Source organism: Lissotriton helveticus, chromosome 3_1, assembly GCF_964261635.1.
Source record: "Lissotriton helveticus chromosome 3_1, aLisHel1.1, whole genome shotgun sequence".
Lineage (NCBI taxonomy): Eukaryota > Metazoa > Chordata > Amphibia > Caudata > Salamandridae > Lissotriton > Lissotriton helveticus.
The window spans coordinates 1,585,039,886-1,585,060,309 of NC_136061.1; the positions used below are offsets into that span (position 1 = coordinate 1,585,039,886).

General features: G+C 45.3%; 1 protein-coding gene across 1 annotated transcript in view; it reads right to left on the reverse strand.

The window, feature by feature from the left end:
* Positions 1-17,982, reverse strand: part of HTR3A (5-hydroxytryptamine receptor 3A) — a 114,668-nt gene extending 96,686 nt beyond the window's left edge. Inside the window, exon 1 of the mRNA XM_078683971.1 lies at positions 17,913-17,982. Within this exon, the coding sequence (XP_078540097.1) occupies positions 17,913-17,982 (70 nt within the window). The remainder of the gene's footprint in view (positions 1-17,912) is intronic.
* Positions 17,983-20,424: the final 2,442 nt, after the last annotated feature.

The following is a 20,424-nucleotide window of genomic DNA, read 5'->3' on the forward strand; positions in this document are numbered from 1 at the left end:
CCCCCCGCGGCGGGATGCCTGGATTTCACCTTGGGGATACCCAGTAGGGGCTATCTCACAGGGAAAAACCAGGACGGGTTCCCAATGCAAAGCGCTTTGAGACCTGGCGGTGATATTGCGCTATATAAAAACCTATCCATCCATCCACACTTTGCCTCTGGGATAAGCCTGACTGCTCTGCCAAGCTACCTTGTGGTGAGCAGGGGTTATCGTGGGTGTGTAATTCCCTTACCCTGACTAGAGTGGTGGGTGCTGCATGGTAGGTGCATACCCTAGTCAACCAGAAACTCAATTTCTAACAAGGCTGCTGTTGGAAGAGATGTTCCCTGCACTAGCGGGAAAGCCAAACAAGGTGTCTGCACAAAAGGTAAACTTCAGAGGGTAAGACACCCCCTGAAGGGAAAATGGTGGACACACAGGAAAGAGGCTTCTCTTTTGTTCTGGTAGACATGTTGCCTCTTGGGGCAGAGAAGGAGAAACAGTTGCCAAACCAGTTTTCATGCAGGCATGTAGCCCTCAGGTAGCCATGCCTCTAGGGTGGGCTACTAAGAACCCCACACAGAGAAAGGGGTTCTTGAATCTTGGGACTGGGCTGAATATTGCACACCGGCATAGCTATATGCCACACTTTGCAGGAAGCATCATCAGGCAGGAAGGGATTTGGTAGCCATTGACTAGTAGTCATTTCATCCCCTGAGGGTCAGTTGCGGGCATCAAAGCGGCACCCCTGACATCCAGACCACAGATCACATCTACACTGGAGAGAGGACCGAAGAAGGAGTGCCCTGCTTGTCCCTAGACCCAGCAAAGAGAGCCTGCACCAACAATTGGACTGTAACTGGTGGTCCTTGGGATAGCAAAGAGAATATGGAGCCTGTGGTTCCCTGCTCAAGGAAAAGTCATCCCTAAGCCCCAGACAAAAGAGGTGAACTCCAAGAGTCAGTTGGCTGACTTTCTGTTATAGATCTAGGGCCACAAAAGCTGAAGAAGCCTGCCTTGGCCAGTTGGTAGCCATTATCTCTTGATCACCACTGTTCTTTAAAAAACAGCCTGGGAGACTGAATCTTGATGCTCAAAAGTTGTACTTGATTCTGCTGGAGTCGTCAGAGTGCCATTTGGTAACCCAAGATGGATAGTAACCTCGGTTAAAGAGAACCACTGGTTTTGCTTTGACCGGAGACCAGTAGACAAGTGGCAACTGTTTTTTGGCTGGAATTCAACCGGACATCGAGGGACATCAACCCCTGTGGCCAAAGTCACCCCACTTTGCTCCTGGATGGAGAGGTGGCCCCTGTCACTGAATCAGCATCCTCAGCATCCATCAGCATTTTCAGCATCCTGTATCCCTTGCTTTAGAATCACTCTCTAGAAGTCTATGGTAGTTCACCATAGAGCCTGGAACTCAGCTGAAGACTGCTTTGACTGCATGGTAACTGTCCTGCCAAGCCTCATTGTTTTCTATTACTCGCTCCCTGCTGGAATTGGTCATTCAAAGTGGGCTGAAGTAGCCGAATTTAACTCCGTAAAGTGTTGAAAATCTAGCAAAGTAACTACAGTAGTTGCCAAATCCTTGTTTGCGATTTAAGTGAAAAGCATTGATTTACGATTTGCTTAATAATCTATATCTCCAGAACCCCCTGTGGATTTTGTTCATTTTACTGTCTTAAAAAGTCATAAAAATAAGATTGTTTTAAAAAAAATTGTGTCAGATTTCCTTTGTGTAGTATCTCTTTCTTATTCAACTGTTGTAGTACTTTTAAATGCTTTGCACATGCTCCTTTGTTAAAGCTTGAATACTCGCAGCCACAGCTATCCAAGGTTGAGCTAAGGTTTTACAGATAAGCCTGACTGAACTCAGAACGGATTGGTGAATTTATAACTCAGAGAGGTTGCACAACCACACATCACAAATGGCTTCCTCACACAAAGGAAATAGGATTCTGATTTGCCATTGTTTCTAAAGTATGCAATCTTGGACTCCAGGTTGACTGGGTTATCCTCCTAGTTCCTCAAACTGTTTCTGTGCTCTCCAGCTATTCCTTATTCCTCTGCAATGGACCAAAGCCCTTCATTTCTAGGCTAGTGCTCCCAAAATATTTCTTCAGTATCTGTTATCTTTCTCCACTTGGCAAGAAAACTCTAATTAATTGTATCGGGCTTCCCCATATGTTTGGTCTGCTATATCCGACTGACCTAAAATCAAGTTGTTTCATTGATATTTGGAGCCCAGATCTGCCGGACATCATTTAGTGTTTCACTATTTATTTCTTATAAAAAACAGTGTATTGTAAACTATCCATCTATGGTCATGCCTCTATTTTCATTTTGAACATATTCGTGACTTCATTCCTGACAACCTATTTAAGTCCTCATCTTCTTACTTAGGACCTGATTTAAATTTTGGGGTATGGCCTATCCATCATGTTTATAATAGAGCACTGTCCAAAAAACTCTAAATCCGGCCCTTAGACTCTTTCCTAAATACAACAAAACTCATCTGGGACGTCATAACTTTCCTTTCATACCTTCCTCCCTTTTTTAACTTTCCTCTTAGCATCCATACTATTCCTTTTCTATGTACTTTCTTCTCTTCTAAAAGCTCTGAAGATATGGATTTTCTAAAAGGGTTGCAAACTTTTAGTAGACTGTAAAGGCTCGCCTTCATCTTTTTTGGTGAATGAGTGCTACATAAATATCATTTAACAACATACCATAGCTGTAACTTTTCTATCTCTCATTTGCCTTTCCTTCTTCAGTCTCATATTCTTTCTTCCCTTTTTAGACATATTTCTCCACTTTAATCTCACTTTCTCCACATCTCTTTCACTGTCACACTCTCCATTGTTCTCGCTCCCTCTCTCCCTCTCTATTTTCTTCCTTCTTTTTTCCTTCTTACTCACTTTTCTGATTCGTTTTCCTGTTTCTCCACTCTTTCATTCCCTCTCCCTACTTCATGCTCTACTTCTCTCTCTTTATCCCTATGTCACTCTCTCATTCTTGCTCACTCCCCTTTTCTCTCTCCCTTTTTCGCCTTTTTCCCCAATTTTTCTTTTCTATTTATTTTCTCCTTTGCCCCACTTCTTCTTTCTCTCCTGTCTCTCTGCACCCTCTTTCTCTTTTCCTTTCTCTCTCTCGCTTTCTCATCCTTTCACTTCCCTCTTTCTCTTCTGTCTCTCTCTCCCTTTCAGTCTCTATGTCTCTTACACACACATAAACACACACACACACACACACACCATAACATACTTACTATTATGAGTACCGACCATTGACAGTGATGAAGTGTGTATTTACTATTCTAACACCACACGTGATTCGATAGTACAGAGGTTATAAAGTGGACCAAGACAAATATAACTGCACTTTTAGCTTTTTGATACACTCACTCGAAAGTTCCTGAACATAATATGGGGACTGGTCCTCCTAACACACCGGCCCTCACAAAGATAGGGTTTGTCTGGTTCTGCCAGGGTTTACCCACGCTATCAGGAGCAATCTTGTCCTCACATGTGGGTTATGTATGCCCCCCCCCCACACACACACACACTCTCTCTCTCTCTCTCTCTCTCTTTTATCATCACAAGCCAGATCCCATTTGCTTTAGTCGCTCATCTATTTTTACAGCAATGTCCAGGAGTTATCTAGAATTAAAAAGTCCCCTGCAATGAATGTAGACGTAGATGTTTCATTTATGTAATTATTGAGCCTTTGTGATACCACTTCTAGCGGTCGAAAGGTACTGAGCGAGGAACAGGGGATGTGAAAGGATGGAGCACAGCCAAACAGCAGCAAGGGTGATGCTGGGAGTGCTGAACACAGGAGACTGATTTTGTAGAGTACTTAACCTTTTCGACGCTCATGACGAGCTGAGGTCGTCATGAGCCACGGCGCTCCGGTGCTCATGATGAGCTCAGCTCGTCATGGGCCGTGGAACGCTCAGGTGCGGGGAGAATTCCCCCGCTGTGCTGAGCGTTCCACGGGAGCCAATGCACCTGTGACGAGCTGAGCTCGTCATGAGCACAGGAGCGCCGTAGCTCATGATGAGCTGAGCTCGTCATGAGCATGGGGGCGCTGTGCGCGCCCCCCTCACCCCCAGCACAGCGGGGGAATAACTCCTGCAGCGAAGGGGTTAAGTTAACTAGATGGCCCCCCATGTCACCAAAGACATGGCCAGATTTATCATTGTTTTGCATCGCCCTTGCGGTATGCAAGCTGGCATAGAGTGACTCAGTACCTAAAATCAGATTTACCAAACCATGCACAGCCACGCTACGTGCTGCATTACGTTACAGTGTAGTGGCAAAGGGTTTACATGAGTGGTGTGTGGATGTTCCCACGCATCCAAGCATGCATTCTGACTCATTCACAGATTTACCAACACTGTTAAACATGGTAATGCATCAGAATTGTACGACTTCCCATCAGAGGCGCAATGAGAAGAAATATCTTTATTTCTCCTTGTTGTTTCCTCTTTCTGAGTGTGCTGCATGCAGCACACTGGCGAAGAGAAAATTGCCTCTAAAAATTGTTTTTGTGCAGGAAGGTGTCCCTTCCTGCACAAAAACAATCCTACCTGCGAAGCAGCTACCCGTGTACAATGATGCAAGAGTGCCTGCGCTGGGGCGAGGCTGCAATGAGTGCGCTAGTGGAAGGAGAGTACAGGAATGCACATATAATGGTAAATGTGGCCACATTTCTGCCTTCTCCCTTTCACGCAGCATAGCACAGCAAATTGTCTTGCTGCGTTGCGTGAAAAAATGCCACAAGCCACAATTTTTATTTTAACACCCTAGACTGGAGCATTATGGTATTGTAGTCTTTACTAATTTCAACCGAACAAATAGGACTAACACATCTTGAAACACTGGTTCCAATGGTACGGTCAAATGACATGCTGGAATTTGTGAAATCAAGTCTGGACACCTTTGATACACCCACATATTCTCAGTCAGGGCCTAAAATGAAGAAAATACATCCAGGTTCTACCTGGGAAGCGTACCCTCACTCACTCCCTTGAGGAGGACCAGGAAAAGCTGCTAGAGGACCTGATTCACAAAGGTATTTGTGCAGGGCCGGACTGGGAACCAAAACCGGCCCCCGCTGGGGGTTGGGGGTGCTGCTGAGCTCTTTGCCAGGGCCGGTTTTCTGACGATTTTGTTACAGGGATGATTTTGCAGCTATGCTGCAAAAACGGCCCTGTAACAAAAACGGCCCCCAGGGGCCCAAAACCGGCCCCCAACTGTGCGGGGCACCGGTGGATTGCCCTGTGCCCGCTACGGCCAGTCCGGCCCTGTATTTGTGTACCTAATTTCAGAAGGTGAGCAAAGAAATGCATTTGTGTGTGCAAAATCTCAACCGTGAGTAACAGGTTCAGAACTGGCAGACATTTAATCTCACATGGGATTTGTAAGTATTGAAATTTCTCAATAAGATGGAATTTTGGTATTCATAGATTTGGTACTAGGGGCAGGTTTGCGGACATTCCAAGAAGGTCAGACCAACTATAAAAGGGGCACATTCCCACACTTATAAGCATGTGTGTAGGTACATACCTGGGCAGACTCAATGGTCCCATGAAGCAAGTAAGGTAGCAGCACTCTCAAGGCGCACCTTATGGTAGTGCCTATTTAATAAACAAAAATTACACAAAAACTGCCTGTATAAGTGCTTTGGGTATATTCAAGTAGGCACGTTTCCGTTTCGCCTGGAGTTCTGACTATCCATGTACATATCGCCCTCTATGGCTTCCTGATATTTTCGACCCTGTAAAAGCTCGTAAATGTAGTCCAGTTAAACGCAGTAGTAAGTGTATTTCCATGGTGGGACGGGAAAGAGACTATCACCATATTTAACATGGATGTAGAAGTTCAATTTCCTCTATGGAGAAAAATGTGTCCCCCATTGAGAAACGATTTGCAGGTTAAAATGCAAATGGATATTCACACCATATTTTGCATATGCATAATTTTCTGCTAGGTGAAGATTCTTTTAGCATGAATTTAAGTCATAAAAGAACATGTTTATCAAAGGTTTTCAATTGCCCTTGTGATGTGAAGGGGACAGAGGGTGACACAAAACCTAGAATGATATTTACCAAGCCACACAAGGCCACCTTGTGTGGCCTTGTGTGCCTGTGAATTTGGAGCAATGCAAGGCAGAGCAAGGTACTGCCTGGCATTACACTGCCCCAGGGAGGCATTCCATGGGTGGAGTGTGGGTGTTCCCACGCATCCACCCATGGATTTTAGCGCATTCCCAGAATTGCCGTGAGTGGTAGACCTGGAAATGCGTCAAAATGCTACACCTTCACAGGGGAGGCGTAATGAGGAGAAATGTGTATATTTCTCCTACTTTTTTCCTCTTTCTATATGTGCTGCATTCTGCAGTGCACATAGAACGTGGAACAGCCTCAAGAGGATTGTTTTTATGAAGGAAAGTGTACCTACCTGCACAAAAACAATCCTGCCTGCAATGCAGTCAGTCACCCCATGGTGCAAGGGTGCCTGCGTTTGTGCAAGGCAGCCAAAAGCGCGTCTGTGCAAGAAGCGAGCAGGAATGCATCATCCCCCAGATGCCTCAAGCATCCATTTTGCGATTCCTTATTAGCGAAAAATAAGGAATCGCTAATAAGGAATAGCAAAATGGTATGCAAGAAGAAATCACTTTAAAAATAGCGATTTCTAAAAATTCCTTAATTGCGATTCGCAAATTAAGGAATACCTCCCCATTCATTTCTATGGGCCTAGAGGCCCATAGGAATGAATGGGAAGAATTTTCAATTTGCGAATCGCAATTAGCGAATCGCAAAATGAGAATGCGATTTCAAGGGTACAGGGGTGTCCAGAGGACACCCTGTTGCACCCCTGAAATTGATCTGTGCACATATGTTGCGCACACACATACCCTTAGGGCATGTGTGTGCGCAACATGAAACTTTGAAAAATGCACTTTAGTGCATTTTTCAAAGTTTTTGCAAATTACCATGAAGTTGTACTTCATGGTAATTTGCGTGCCCTATTAGCGAAATCGCTATTTTTTAAACTTTAATGCATTGCATTTAAGGAATCTCAATTTGAGATTCCTTAAATGCAAGTAATCGCAATTTAGCGAATTCTCAATTTGCGATTTTTGCATTTGAGATGATGCATCCTAAATGCTAAAATACCGGTCGCAAAGGGGCAGATTCTGAGAATCTGCCCCTTTGCGAGTGATTTTTAGCTTTATGCATCTGGGCCCATATCTTGATAAATAGGGCTCATTTCTGCCCTTTCACGCAGCACAATCAAGCAAGGTGTCTTGCTGCGGTTGTGCTGCATGACAACCTGGAATGTTGATGTTTTGAAAGAGCACCTCAGGGTATCCCTGAGCAAATCTTGTGTTTTTTTCAGTCCCCAAGAAGAAAGTGCAAATCCTAATTTTTTTCAGCAAACTGATTTCATTTAATTCAGACCGTAACAAAATTGTGACTGGTGGGTGATATCTTACATCAGTCTTGGTCAGTTCATTCCACAGCTATAGTGGTTGGCTGTTGGTAATCTATTAGGATGGTCCTGTTCTGATTGGTTGCCCGGGTGGCCAAACAGTAATCTGTTTGGCCACCCTTTGAACCAATCAGAATAAGTCTCTGTGTTAGGAAAAAAAGCCAATCATGGGGCCTCATTTATGAAAATTGACGCATTGCTGCGTGAAAACAGCGATGCGTCACTTTTCACTGCGCACTCCTTGCGACACCAATGATGCGTCATATTAACAGTATGACACATCATGGCGCAAGGAGTTACAGATACGTCAGTATTTCTGATGTATCTGTATGGCGCAAAAGTGACGCATTGCTGGAGTGTGTCACAAAAGTGACGCAACTCCAGCAATGTGTCCTTTCACATGGGGCAAGCCCCATGTGAAAGGACCTGCGTCAGTCTTACTCCTGCTGTGAGGCAGGCGTAAGAAATTGACGCATTTGTATCTTAGAAGTGGCACAGTGAAATCTTATAGATTTCACTGCGTCACTTCTATGACCCTTTCTTGCGTCAGAACGCCCCCCCCCCCTGCATACATTATACCTGGCGCAGGTATAATGTGGGCAGGGGTTACAAAGTGACGCATCTACCTAGATGCGTCACTTTGTAAATATGGTGCAAAAAAGCACATTATTTACGCTGCTGGTGCGTCACAAAAAGTGACGCACCGGCGGCATAAAAGTGACGCACGGCCTCAGAAATGAGGCCCATAATATCTGTGGATAGCACAAACATTGACCACATATCACAGAACTGTCCATAGCGCAACCCCTAACATAGTCTGTTTTCTGCATTGTAGCACAAAATCTCTCCTTTTGTCTATAGACTCGCCCATATTTTGGCATTTTTTCAAACCGTACCACTCTTCACAGTTTTTAAAAAAATATATATTATTTAAAGGTGGAATTTCACCAGTTTCCCGTTTTTGCAAACTTTTACACACATTTACTTCGTGTATTTTTGGTGAATTCCTGAAAAGTCCATACGTTTCTCTATACTTAAAAGTAATCATGCAGAAACAAACGTGTTATATTTCGTGACTGAGGTGACGATACACTTTCAATTTGTGCCATTTTACATCTGCTAAGCTAAAGATCTTATAGTTTCAGCTGTCCCCACCGTAAACTTCACAACGTCACACAATCATTTAATCACTTCCCCTAGCAGTGACAGCCGTGAATTAATCAGGGCAGTAACTACATGCTCCTACACGACAGGGTGCTTGTAGGGCTTTGCATGCATACCAGCGGTTGTTTAACAATTGGCCGCAGCCTACAAATGAGCGGGAGGCCGGGAGGAGGCCGCATTCAGAATTAATTGCAATCAGTGTGTAAGGGTGTCAGGAACCCACCATTGATTGTGTTCCAGAGAGTTCCATTAATCATCCTCAGAGAAAGTTTCCTGGCCAGTGCCCTTGACTGAAGGTGCTGGGGATGTGCAAGCACATCTGGCCAGCCAATGGCTGCATGGTAATGCTACGGGGTGTGGGGGGGGGGGGGGGGATTCCTATGTGGGGAGTTGTCTTGGAGAAGGTGCATGCAATGTTGACATGCAGCATGAAAATAAAATGTATTATGTTTGCAGCTTTTTCATAAGCTTGCGTATCCCTAGGCCTATATTTGCGGCGAAGAGGCATGTCAAACATTGGTCCGTGAGATTGGCAGCCACTCACTATGTAAATGATTCCCATTCAGGTGTTTTTGTATAAAAGCATTTCTTGCGTATGTCCCGCAAATGCGCAATCACAGTGCCGAAGTATGAAATGGGAGGAACAGACTTTACAAGGCGGGCTGAGCCACGCGTGAAGGCACATGCATGCCTTGTCCCTGTGCTCAGAAACAAAGAATATTTCATTTTCCGTGCACAATTCCACAAGACATGAGATTTGTGCACTAATTCCAATCCGAATTCGAGTGCAAATTTGTGCCCAAATCACCACCGGGCACTTGAAATGAGGCCTTGGTAAGCTCTGAAGTGGCATACTCCTCTAGGCCTATCACCCTCCCTCATGCAAGTCATCTTGGTAATTGAGCTCCTAACAATATGGTGTGTATTGCAATGTTGCTGACTTTTCTGGCTGGGTAGCATCAAACCTCTAAAAGGTTGCTGATTGTCCTTTTGATCAGAGACACGGATCTCCAAACAAAGGCTTATAGAACCCACTGCAGGGGAAAAGCATGATGGAGCTTTGAAGCAAGAGTGTGCGAACGATGGAATGAAAAAAGAAAGGGGGAAAAGGAAGGAATAGAGGGAGGGTGATGCAAGGATGGATAGATGGACAGACAGACGTGTGGATGGGTGAACGGAGAGATGGAAACAGGGAAGGCAGAATACATGGAGGGCAGGACGGAGAGATTGATGGGGATAAAGATGGATAGAAAGGATGTAGGAAAGGATGGATGAAGTGAAGGATGGATAGATCGATGGAAAGACAGAGGAATGGATTGTAGGAGTAAATTTAGAATGGTTGGAGAGAACAATGGAAGGAGAGGAGAAAGGATGGATGGATGGATGGGCAGAAGAATGGGTGGTTTGATGACAACGGAAGAATAGATGGAGAGAGAGAGGGATGAATGGATAGATGGGTGGATGACGAGAAGGAAGGATGGATGGATGGATGGATGAAGAGAAGGAAGCAGTGAAGGATGGGTGAATCCATTAAGAATGAAGACATAAAAGACACCATATGCCACACTGTTTTCAGAATACCTATGTAGAAGTAGCCTAAGGGCTACCTGATTCACTTCCCTCACTTACTCACTCAGTGCCATTTGGGATATGGTTGAAAGTGGGGAGTATTTTATATTTCTGGCTACTCCCTTGTGTGTGTCCCTTTGCAAACTGTGACTAGGAGTTTCATAGTAACTCAAAGTAGCGATCATATCATTTTCAATAGCTTTCATAACTAAGGAAAGCTGGCTCCATGTCTTGTGCAGCGACTTCCATCCAACCTTGGTTTTACATCCAACAGTGCTATAGATGGGAGAATTGGTAGGCCCAAACTTACAGTGGGGGAATTGAAACATTAAATAACAGTATATGCGTGCAATTACCTGAAAAGCCACTGGTCACAATTTTTTTTAAAATCACCTGAACTCCTACATTTTAGCAAAGAAATTGTATTATTTCAATGACAAATTCAAAAATTGCACTTCCGGAAACACGAATTTACGCTTGTAAGCTGATTTACCGAGTGATAATATTACCTGGATAAGGTGTAATATATCACGTGGTGTTATTCTGCTCCCAGCAGCAGTGGGTGTTCAATAGCGGGAACACTTTGACTAATAAGCGAGTTTTTGGGTATTCACAAAGTTTTGCACCTCCCATTCCCATCCCAGAAGTAAATCTGCCTACTGGGCAGGAATAGGCAGAGAACACTAACAATTGGCGGGGTTGTGGGGGAAGGGGACTTTATACAGAAAACATATTTTCCTCTTGAAGAAAAGGGGGTAAAGGTTAGCAAGTGCAACTGCACTTTTGCTAAGGATTTACACATCTGTAAATAGACAGGATGTACATTTTGAGCGTTCAAACGATTACGAATGTAAGTACTACTAGAGAGCTGCTCTACTCTAAACACAGCTGTATACCTACAAAGGTTTGTGAGCTGAGCCAAAGGATTGGAGGGAAAATATGAACCAGGTGGCTGTTTTCAGAAAACAGACTATTTGCAAAAGAGCCCGGGGCCATACTATCAAGAACGGCGATAACATTATCGCTAAAGCGGCGATAAGGGGCTTGATAATACGCCCTTGTGAATTCCTATTGAAGCCCAGGTTTGCTTTCCTCCACACCAGAACCTGGGCTTCTATGGGAATTCAAAAGGGCATATTATGAAGCCCCTTATTGCCGCTTTAGCGGCAGTTTCCTGATGCTAAAATGGCGCTAATGTTATTGCCGTTCTTGATAATATGGCCATAAGTTTTATAAAAGTAGAAGGTTAGTAAACAATAAAGAGAGAAATGTAGAGAAGGAGGAATATAGCTATTCTCAGGAGTGTGACGTGAATACAAATTAACTTTCTGCATTCGTAAAGCGTTGGATGGACCGTCTACATATTTTTGCAAATGACAGGTTCACGGGAAGAGCATCTTCACGTTAAGAGGTAGTGTCAATCATTTTAAGATCATCGCGAGGGAAGCCCAAATTTTACATCAAACCATATTCGTTTTATATTTAATGTGGCGACATTCACAGGCACCCCGCATTGTGATATGAATTAAAACTCCAACCCTGCCCTAGCAGACTCTCAGAGAATATCAAACACATGCACACCGAAGGACTTCAGTACCATCCGAACAACAACTTCACTGTCTCTGCTCACCGAGTCATTCAGTAGCCCTAAACTTTCTGCAAATATTTTCCACCACATGTGCATGACCCTCACCTTCTACCTTTTGCCAAATGCCCTTAAAAAAAGGTTAAGAAAAATGTGGAAATGGTGCATTCAATTCAATCACCAAAAATGGTTCCCCGCGGTGTATGTCACGTTTTTTGCACACAACTGTGAATCAGCCACATGACTTTCAGCTCAAATGTTATCAGCGCTGGAGTGTTTAGGCGCCCACAAATACCACCAGGGTCTAAAAAACCCGGTTAGAAAACAACGAGAACCGCCGGACATCACTTTTTGTGACGTTCCATGGTGCAGGAGCCTGCTCCATATTTAGGAGGCGTCAGTAAGTCACTTTTGTGGCTTAATTCTGCCTCGTAAATATTGTTCCCTTTAACGTAGATTTCTGCGATAAAGGGGCGTGCATCGGGTGTTACTAGGTGTGTTCTCAGCAACATCCATGGCTTTTTGACACTGTCCCAGATTTATGAGAAATCATAAATGTGAGGCAGCGCCAAAAATGTTCGCCGCCTCAGAGGCACAACGAGGAAAAATATCTTTATTTCTCCTCATTTTTCCTTTTTCTGTGTAGAAAAAAGAAAAAGGCTCTTGAGATTGTTTTTGTGCAGGTAGTTTTCCCTTCCTGCACACAAATAAGCATCCCTGCAATGCATGCACTCTTGCACCATGGTGCAAAGGTGCCTGCATTGTCGCACAGCCACCATTGTGTGCCGGCGCAGGGGAAAAGGACAGGAATGCACCATATTTGATAGATACAGTGCATCCCTGCCCTTTTTTGTGCCATAGGGCAGCGCAGCCTGTGGCGCTGCCCTACGGCAAAACCTCATAAATGAGGCCCAAGGTGTTTTGTTTGATATTAATATTTAAATCTCATTTTCAATTGTTTCATATCCTTTGTTATCAAGCAGACTACTCCACCAGTGATAGCTTCTATTTTTCAATATGTTTTGTACATTAAATTGTAAGATGCTAAGGTATGAAAGAGAGTTAAAAAATACTGACATCTCCTGGGACACCGTCTTTATATTGCCACCCTCCATCTTTGGCGCGCACAAACACTCAGCACTCATTTTATCGCTCTCCATTTCTAAGTTCCTTCGAGTTGCCAACTCAATCTAAAAGGAAACTCAAAGGACTGTTCACACGAGACATAAATAGAAGTATGACTGCGAAAGCCGGACGTATTTCCAATAAAAATCAAAATAGAAGTGAAAGGTGATAGATTAACAAACCTTCGCTACTTTTTGAGTCAGGCTCACTTACTGGTTAGGCGCGCAAGACCTGGCTGAATCAGTTGCCAATCAATTAGGTAACACTCAGTGCTCCATGTCACTCTTAACCAAAGCTTTGTCGGTCTATTAATACTAAGGCAATTGTTGGAGACCTGGAATGACCTACCAGGATTCCTTTAGAATCCATGCAGTGGTGGCTCCTCCGCTTAGTCGCGGAGGAGCGCCGCTCCACTGCATTTTGAGCAGTAGAAAAAGGAAAAACTAAAATGATATTAACACTATGGTATTAGCATTTTTATTTTCTGTTGGCAGGCAGGTTTACGGGGCTGGGCGGGACTTTGCTGTTGTCACATCCAGCGGGGGAGTAGTGGTTGGGGCACTTAAGTGCGCATGACGGTTTAGCCGGCCATCTTGAGCCGGCCAAATAGTCATGCGCACTTTGCATGTTCCCCACCATGCTGTAATACACAATCTGGTGAGGAAAATGCACAGGCTTATAGTTTCTGTTTGAGCGCAGAAGCATGGCGCTCAGACCAATCTCAACGCTGCATTAGGGTGTTGTGATTGGCTTAGGGGAGCCTGTGGGTTCTTCCTGCTTCAAGCAGAAACAGAAAAGGACGATGCGAGGTGAGGCAGCAGTCCGACAGCAAGGTAAGTAATTTTTAGGTTATTTTTCTATCCACACCCCTGCCTGCTACTCGGGGGCAAGCACCTCTGATCCATCTGCCCCCTTCAACCATATACATTGCTTGCCTGGCACTCTTTTGTGATCTTTCTTACTGTTGAGAAGCATAGAAATCTTCCTTATCAGTTGCCAGCTAAGGCATGAATTACATATTGGGTGCATTGTTCCCTTTTGGCACCACGACGCACTGTTAACTAGGTGTGTGTGACAAACAACCATGCCCTCCTCAGCACAGACATGAACCCTGATTATTTATGTCAGTGCTGAGGAGCGTCTGTTACTAAAAGTAAGGGATGCCATTTGGTACTATGGCTCCATCCTTTCCTAAGGCAGACCAGCCTCTGCTTTAAATGATGGAAAGGCATCACCATTCTGCCACATGTCGTGTGACACTGACCCACATGCATGGGAATGCCTGAAGGGGTCTCTCTCATCACAACGCCACCCTCCCTAGTGGTGCACTGGAGGAGAGGAGTGTAGTTACTGTGCACTTCCTCTATGTTAGTGGGATTCCCAACAGATTCTTTGCCTCTCTGTCCATGTCTGTAATCCTGCATGGATGGAAAGGGAAAGTGGTCCCTCATTTGGATTGGTCGGCACCTCTTGCAAAGGAGGGAAGACCCATTGTCATCGTGCTGGTGCAAAATATGCACAAGCATCTCTGTTCCCTTCTATAATCCCAAAGATCCCTGGGGGCACAAGAAGAGGATCAAAGAGCAGTTGCGCTCCAAAGGACTTTCTGCGATACACAGCCACCGTGCTGGAACTGAAAAAAATGTACCCCAGGAACCCATTAAATTGGGTAATTATGGTGTGACAGAGGCAAAAGAGATTAGTCAGGTGAGACAGAGCTTGAAAAGCAGAGTCTGGCACTCAATTGATATATTTATTTAAAAAAAAGATGCCAAAAAACTGGCAACAAGGACAAATGTGACAACAAATTTGTTTTAGCATATTTAATTAGTCACAAAGAGACTGCATTTTAAATTGGAATTTTGGGAGCTCCATTGAAGACAATGAAGGGGTTCAGGGCTTACAATGGCTGGTATTAGCCAAATCCTCCAACATTTTAATGTTTGCCTTTCTATTTCTCCCTTTTTAACGTAGAACACTCTGCCATGTGTGGGTGGAATGTTTTAATAGCCATATAGCCCTGCAACCTCAGGCTATACCGGTTGTTAAAGGCCCTGTTCGTTATTGCCTGTGTCTTGGGCCTATAACTTGTATTCAGGGCCTTTTACAACCAATATAGCCTCACCATCAGGCTGTAAGGCTAAAATACATTACAGGGTTGAGACATCTGCCCCAGAGATCCATGTGTGGCCAGCAATTTTAAGGGGATTCTATAGCAGTAAGAAGACTCTGGTAAGTAATGCAGTTCTGTATTTTGTCTAATCACAGTTTTGGCTCATAAAGTAGCATAAAGAGTTAATGTGCATGCTGCAAAATAAATTGTGCAATTTGGAGATAACACATCTGTATTTTATATAGATAGGTAAGTGGGCTACTGCTTTTGACACTGAGATCATTTTGCTACTTCCAGTTTATAAGTTGCCATCCTTGTAATATAGCTCAGTGATCTATTTACAGGCATCGAGGAGCTGCATGCAAACTGTATGTCATGAGCTTCAAGCTTCATTTGTATTTTTACAATCTGTTGTTGTTCTAAGAAGTACTAATGTCTTGTTAGTACAGACAACAGCAATGACTGTGTAAGTTTTATATCCTGACATTGTGTTTCTCACAATCGTTCACTCTTAATATATAATGTCTACAAGTATGAAAAATATGTGATTCCTACACCTCATAACCCTCAATGTCGTAAGTAATATTTCGTGTACATTGATCTTCACACTTGTTTGATTTATTGTGCCTCTGTGAGTGAGGTAAGCTCTAAGATACCGTATACTGGGATAAGTTGCGCTACAATCAAACTAAATTAAAAATAATTTAGTATGTGTCATTTAAATCCTTGTTAGTGTAATTACTCATACACCCATAAATCTTACATTCTTACAGTGCATGCACATGTCTTGTACAAAGTCAAAAACCTGCCTCCAAGTCATAGTTCCTCTAAAGTTCTCGTAAAGAGATCAACTGTGTGCCTTTGTTTGCACCCATTGCAATGGTATCTAGGTGTTCAGCTCCAGAAGGCTCCCCAGGATGATACTTGAAAAAAATGAAGGGCTGATGGCCCTTTAAATCAGGCATTTGTTTTAGCCAGGCTGAAAGTGAAAAACAGAAAGCCCCTCGCAGCCTGCTGGCTGCTGCAAGGATCGGAATGCACACAACATGCAGGCACTGCTGCATTGTGTCCCAGTGCCAAAAAATTACACCAGGACAAATTCAGCATTTTTCCATGGCCAGCCGGATCACAGATAGGGCCCAGAAATAGCTGCTGGAACCGGGACTGCTTTCCAGCATTGCGGCCCCAGTTGCTCTATCACTGTCTTGCTCAAGGCTTTATTATCAGCTGAATATTACCCAAGAATCCTCTTGAGACCTGGAAGGGGCATTCCCTGATTGTGCTAGGACACACCTTGTGACCCGTGCATCTCCGTCTCGGGCATTCACTCTGAAACTCACTTACCGGTCAGACACTCTTAATGTTCACCAACTACACTCCATTCTTCTTGACTCCTTCAACCAAGGCTCTATCATATGCCTAGTATTTTCCAGGCAATCCCCTTAGGAGCCATGAATGGCACATAGACCCCTAGGCACCCAACCCAGGGTACCATTCCAGTGGCACCCCCACAGCCCAGCACATGGGTCCCTCGCTGACAGTAATCCGACATGACCCAAAATGATGCCACCCTACTCCAGAAACATACTACAGCTCTCTACCTTCCTGATGGGTCATCGACAACTCCCCTGGGCCAAACATCGTGTGAGACTCACTAATCTTTGGGTAGAAAAGAATAATTGGGGAGAGGAGTTGGCCTAATGGCTAGGGCGGTTGACCTTGAATCTGGGGAACTGGGGGCCATATTATCAAGAACGGCGATGATATTATCGCCACTTTATCTACAGGAAAGTGCGCTAAACCGGCGATAAGGGGCTTGATAAAATGCCCTTGTGACTTCCCATAGAAGCCCAGGTGCACACCAGAACCTGGGCTTGTATGGGAATTCTTAAGGGCATATTATCAAGCCCCTTATTGCCGCTTTAGCAGCAGTTTCCTGCCGCTAGGGCAGCGATAATGTTATTGCCGTTCTTGATAATATGGCCCTGGGTTCGAGTCTCAGCAATGACACTGAACATCCTGTGATTCTGGGAAAATCACTTAATCTCCCCGTGCCTAACAAAAAGGAATGTGTCCTCATGCACAGCAATTGGTGCTATGTACAGCGCACTGATACCTTCTGGTCAAGGTCGTGCTATATAAAACTCCGATTTTTTTTTTAGCTCCATGCAGAGCTCTGCAATAAAAACCCGGATACAAAAACATAGCTTGCTGTTCGTTAATTGTCCGAAATTATTTAAAATGCGTCCTAAAGACATGTTTCTAGACAGTAGAGCACACCTGCTTGAGAAAGAAAGTAACCCTAGTGTTCCTGATGAACGCTTGTAGCATAAAGACATGTATGTAAAACAAAGAAATATATGAAAATAGGGCTCTAATGGGCTTGTTATTGCGTTGATGTATAAAAGGAATTGTATGTGTTATTCGGCAGAGGTCTTTCCAGAAGAGGGGATAAGCGGAGTCTTGTGGGCCAAACTTGTCTTTGGAAGTCTGCGACAAACTTTCCGGTCCGGCTTCCCCCCCCCCCCCCCCCTTTCCGAACTAACCCCGTGAACCTGGGAAATATCAGTTTATGTGCTTTACCTCTAATTATCTTATCTATCAAAAGTATACGTGCCTAGAATCAGGCCGGACAGCGGAATAAAGCGGTATATACAAGCAAGAATTTTTATGAGGTCTGGAAGGTCGCAGTTTTAGTGGCAGCAAACAAAACATGGCCGTTTTCATTATCGAAAAGGTGATTCCTACTCAGTTTTTTTAAATTTCAATAAATGCAGAGTTTGACAATTGTTGACCTGAAAGCCACCTGTCCACAGCAGTCAGCCCCCCGGCCTCATTAGCAGTAAACATGGCCCCGGTGAGTTTCTGTTCCTACCTGTGCCCTGTAGACCCAGACTGGCGGTGAGCAGCATGGTGGCAGCTGTCCAAAGGCTGCAGGCTCTCATCCTCGCCCCTTTCTCCAAGCTGCACTTCAGGGAGACTCCACACGGAGGGAGCTATGTTATTGAATGATGTCTGAGCTCTCTCGTTCACTCTCCCCACCCTCGGTCCCTCCTCCCACCTTCTCCCCCTCCATGCATCCACCACTCTTCATATTTCTCTGTTTCTCGATTCATTTCGTCTCTTTTATCCTTAACTTAATCACTCCACCTTTTCTCTCACCGTAAAACTGCTCGTCTTCTTCTCTCACATTTTCACTTCTCTCGTCCTCCCCCTAGCTCCCCTATTCCACTGCTTCCCTTTCTCCTCTCCTACTTCTCAGCATTCACCCTTCTCTATTTCTCACTGTTCTGCTTGTCCACTTTCACTCCTCATCCGTTTCTCCCTCTTCTCCACTGTCTTCGTCAGTCTGTCTCCCTCCACTGCTCCTCTTTACCCTCTGTCTCCCCCTTACACTGCCCCCCTCTCCTCTCTCTCCTCTTGCACTGCTCACCCATCTCCTGTCTCTCTTCTTGAACAGCTCCCACTTCTCTGTCTCTCCTCTTGTACTTCTCCTCTGTCTCTCCTCTTGCACTGCGCTCCCTTCTCCTCTATCTTCTCTCTTGCCCCGCTCCCTTTCTCTTGTGCCTTTTCTCTTGCACTGCTCCCCTTCTCCTCTGTCTCTCCTCTTGCACTGTGCTCCTTCTTCTCTATCTAATCTCTTGTCCTGCTCCCCTTCTCCTGTGCCTCTCCTCTTGCACTGCTCCCCTTCTCCTCTGTCTCTCCTCTTGTACTGCTCCCTCTTCTCCTCTGTCTCTCCTCTTGTACTGCTCCCCCTTCTCCTCTGTCTCTCCTCTTGCACTGCTCCCCTTCTCCTCTGTCGCTCCTCTTGCTCTGCTCCCCTTCTCCTCTGTCTCTCCTCTTGCACTGCTCTCTCTTTACCTCTGCCTCTACTCTTGTACTGCTCCTCCTTCTCCTGTGCCTCTCCCCTTACACTGCTCCCACTTCTCTCCTCTTGTACTGCTCCTTCCTTCTTTTCTGTCTCCTCCTGTAAGCTCCCCATTCTCCTCTATCTCCCCTCTTGTACTGCTCCCTCTTCTCCTCTGTCTCTCCTCTTGTACTGCTCCCCTTTCTCCTCTGTCTCTCCTTTTGCACTGCTCCCCTTCTCCTCTGTCTCTCCTCTTGCACTGCTCTCTCTTTTCCTCTGCCTCTACTCTTGTACTGCTCCTCCTTCTCCTCTGTCTCTCCTCTTGCACTGCTCCCCTTCTCCTCTGTCTCTCCTCTTGCACTGCTCTCTTTTTTCCTCTGCCTCTACTCGTGTACTGCTCCTCCTTCTCCTCTGTCTCTCCTCTTGCACTGCTCCCCTTCTCCTCTGTCTCTCCTCTTGCACTGCTCTCTCTTTTCCTCTGCCTCTACTCTTGTACTGCTCCTCCTTCTCCTCTGTCTCTCCTCTTGCACTGCTCCCCTTCTCCTCTGTCTCTCCTCTTGCACTGCTCTCTTTTTTCCTCTGCCTCTACTCGTGTACTGCTCCTCCTTCTCCTCTGTCTCTCCTCTTGCACTGCTCCCCTTCTCCTCTGTCTCTCCTCTTGCACTGCTCTCCTTCTCCTCTGTCTCTCCTCTTGCACTGCTCTCTTTTTTCCTCTGCCTCTACTCGTGTACTGCTCCTCCTTCTCCTCTGTCTCTCCTCTTGCTCTGCTCCCCTTCTCCTCTGTCTCTCCTCTTGCACTGCTCTCTCTTTTCCTCTGCCTCTACTCTTGTACTGCTCCTCCTTCTCCTCTGTCTCTCCTCTTGCAATGCTCCCCTTCTCCTCTGTCTCTCCTCTTGTACTGCTCCCCCTTCTCCTCTGTCTCTCCTCTTGTACTGCTCCCTCTTCTCCTCTGTCTCTCCTCTTGTACTGCTCCCCCTTCTCCTCTGTCTCTCCTCTTGCACTGCTTCCCTTCTCCTCTGTCTCTCCTCTTGTACTGCTCCCCCTTCTCCTCTGTCTCTCCTCTTGCACTGCTCCCCTTCTCCCCTGTCTCTCCTCTTGCACTGCTCCCTCTTCTCCTCTGTCTCTCCTCTTGTACTGCTCCCCCTTCTCCTCTGTCTCTCCTCTTGCACTGCTCCCCTTCTCCTCTGTCTCTCCTCTTGCACTGCTCTCTCTTTTCCTCTGCCTCTACTCTTGTACTGCTCCTCCTTCTCCTCTGTCTCTCCTCTTGTACTGCTCCCCTTCTTCTCTGTCTCTCCTCTTGCACTGCTCTCTCTTTTCCTCTGCCTCTACTCGTGTACTGCTCCTCCTTCTCCTCTGTCTCTCCTCTTGCACTGCTCCCCTTCTCCTCTGTCTCTCCTCTTGCACTGCTCTCTCTTTTCATCTGCCTCTACTCTTGTACTGCTCCTCCTTCTCCTCTGTCTCTCCTCTTGCACTGCTCCCCTTCTCCTCTGTCTCTCCTCTTGCACTGCTCTCTCTTTTCCTCTGCCTCTACTCGTGTACT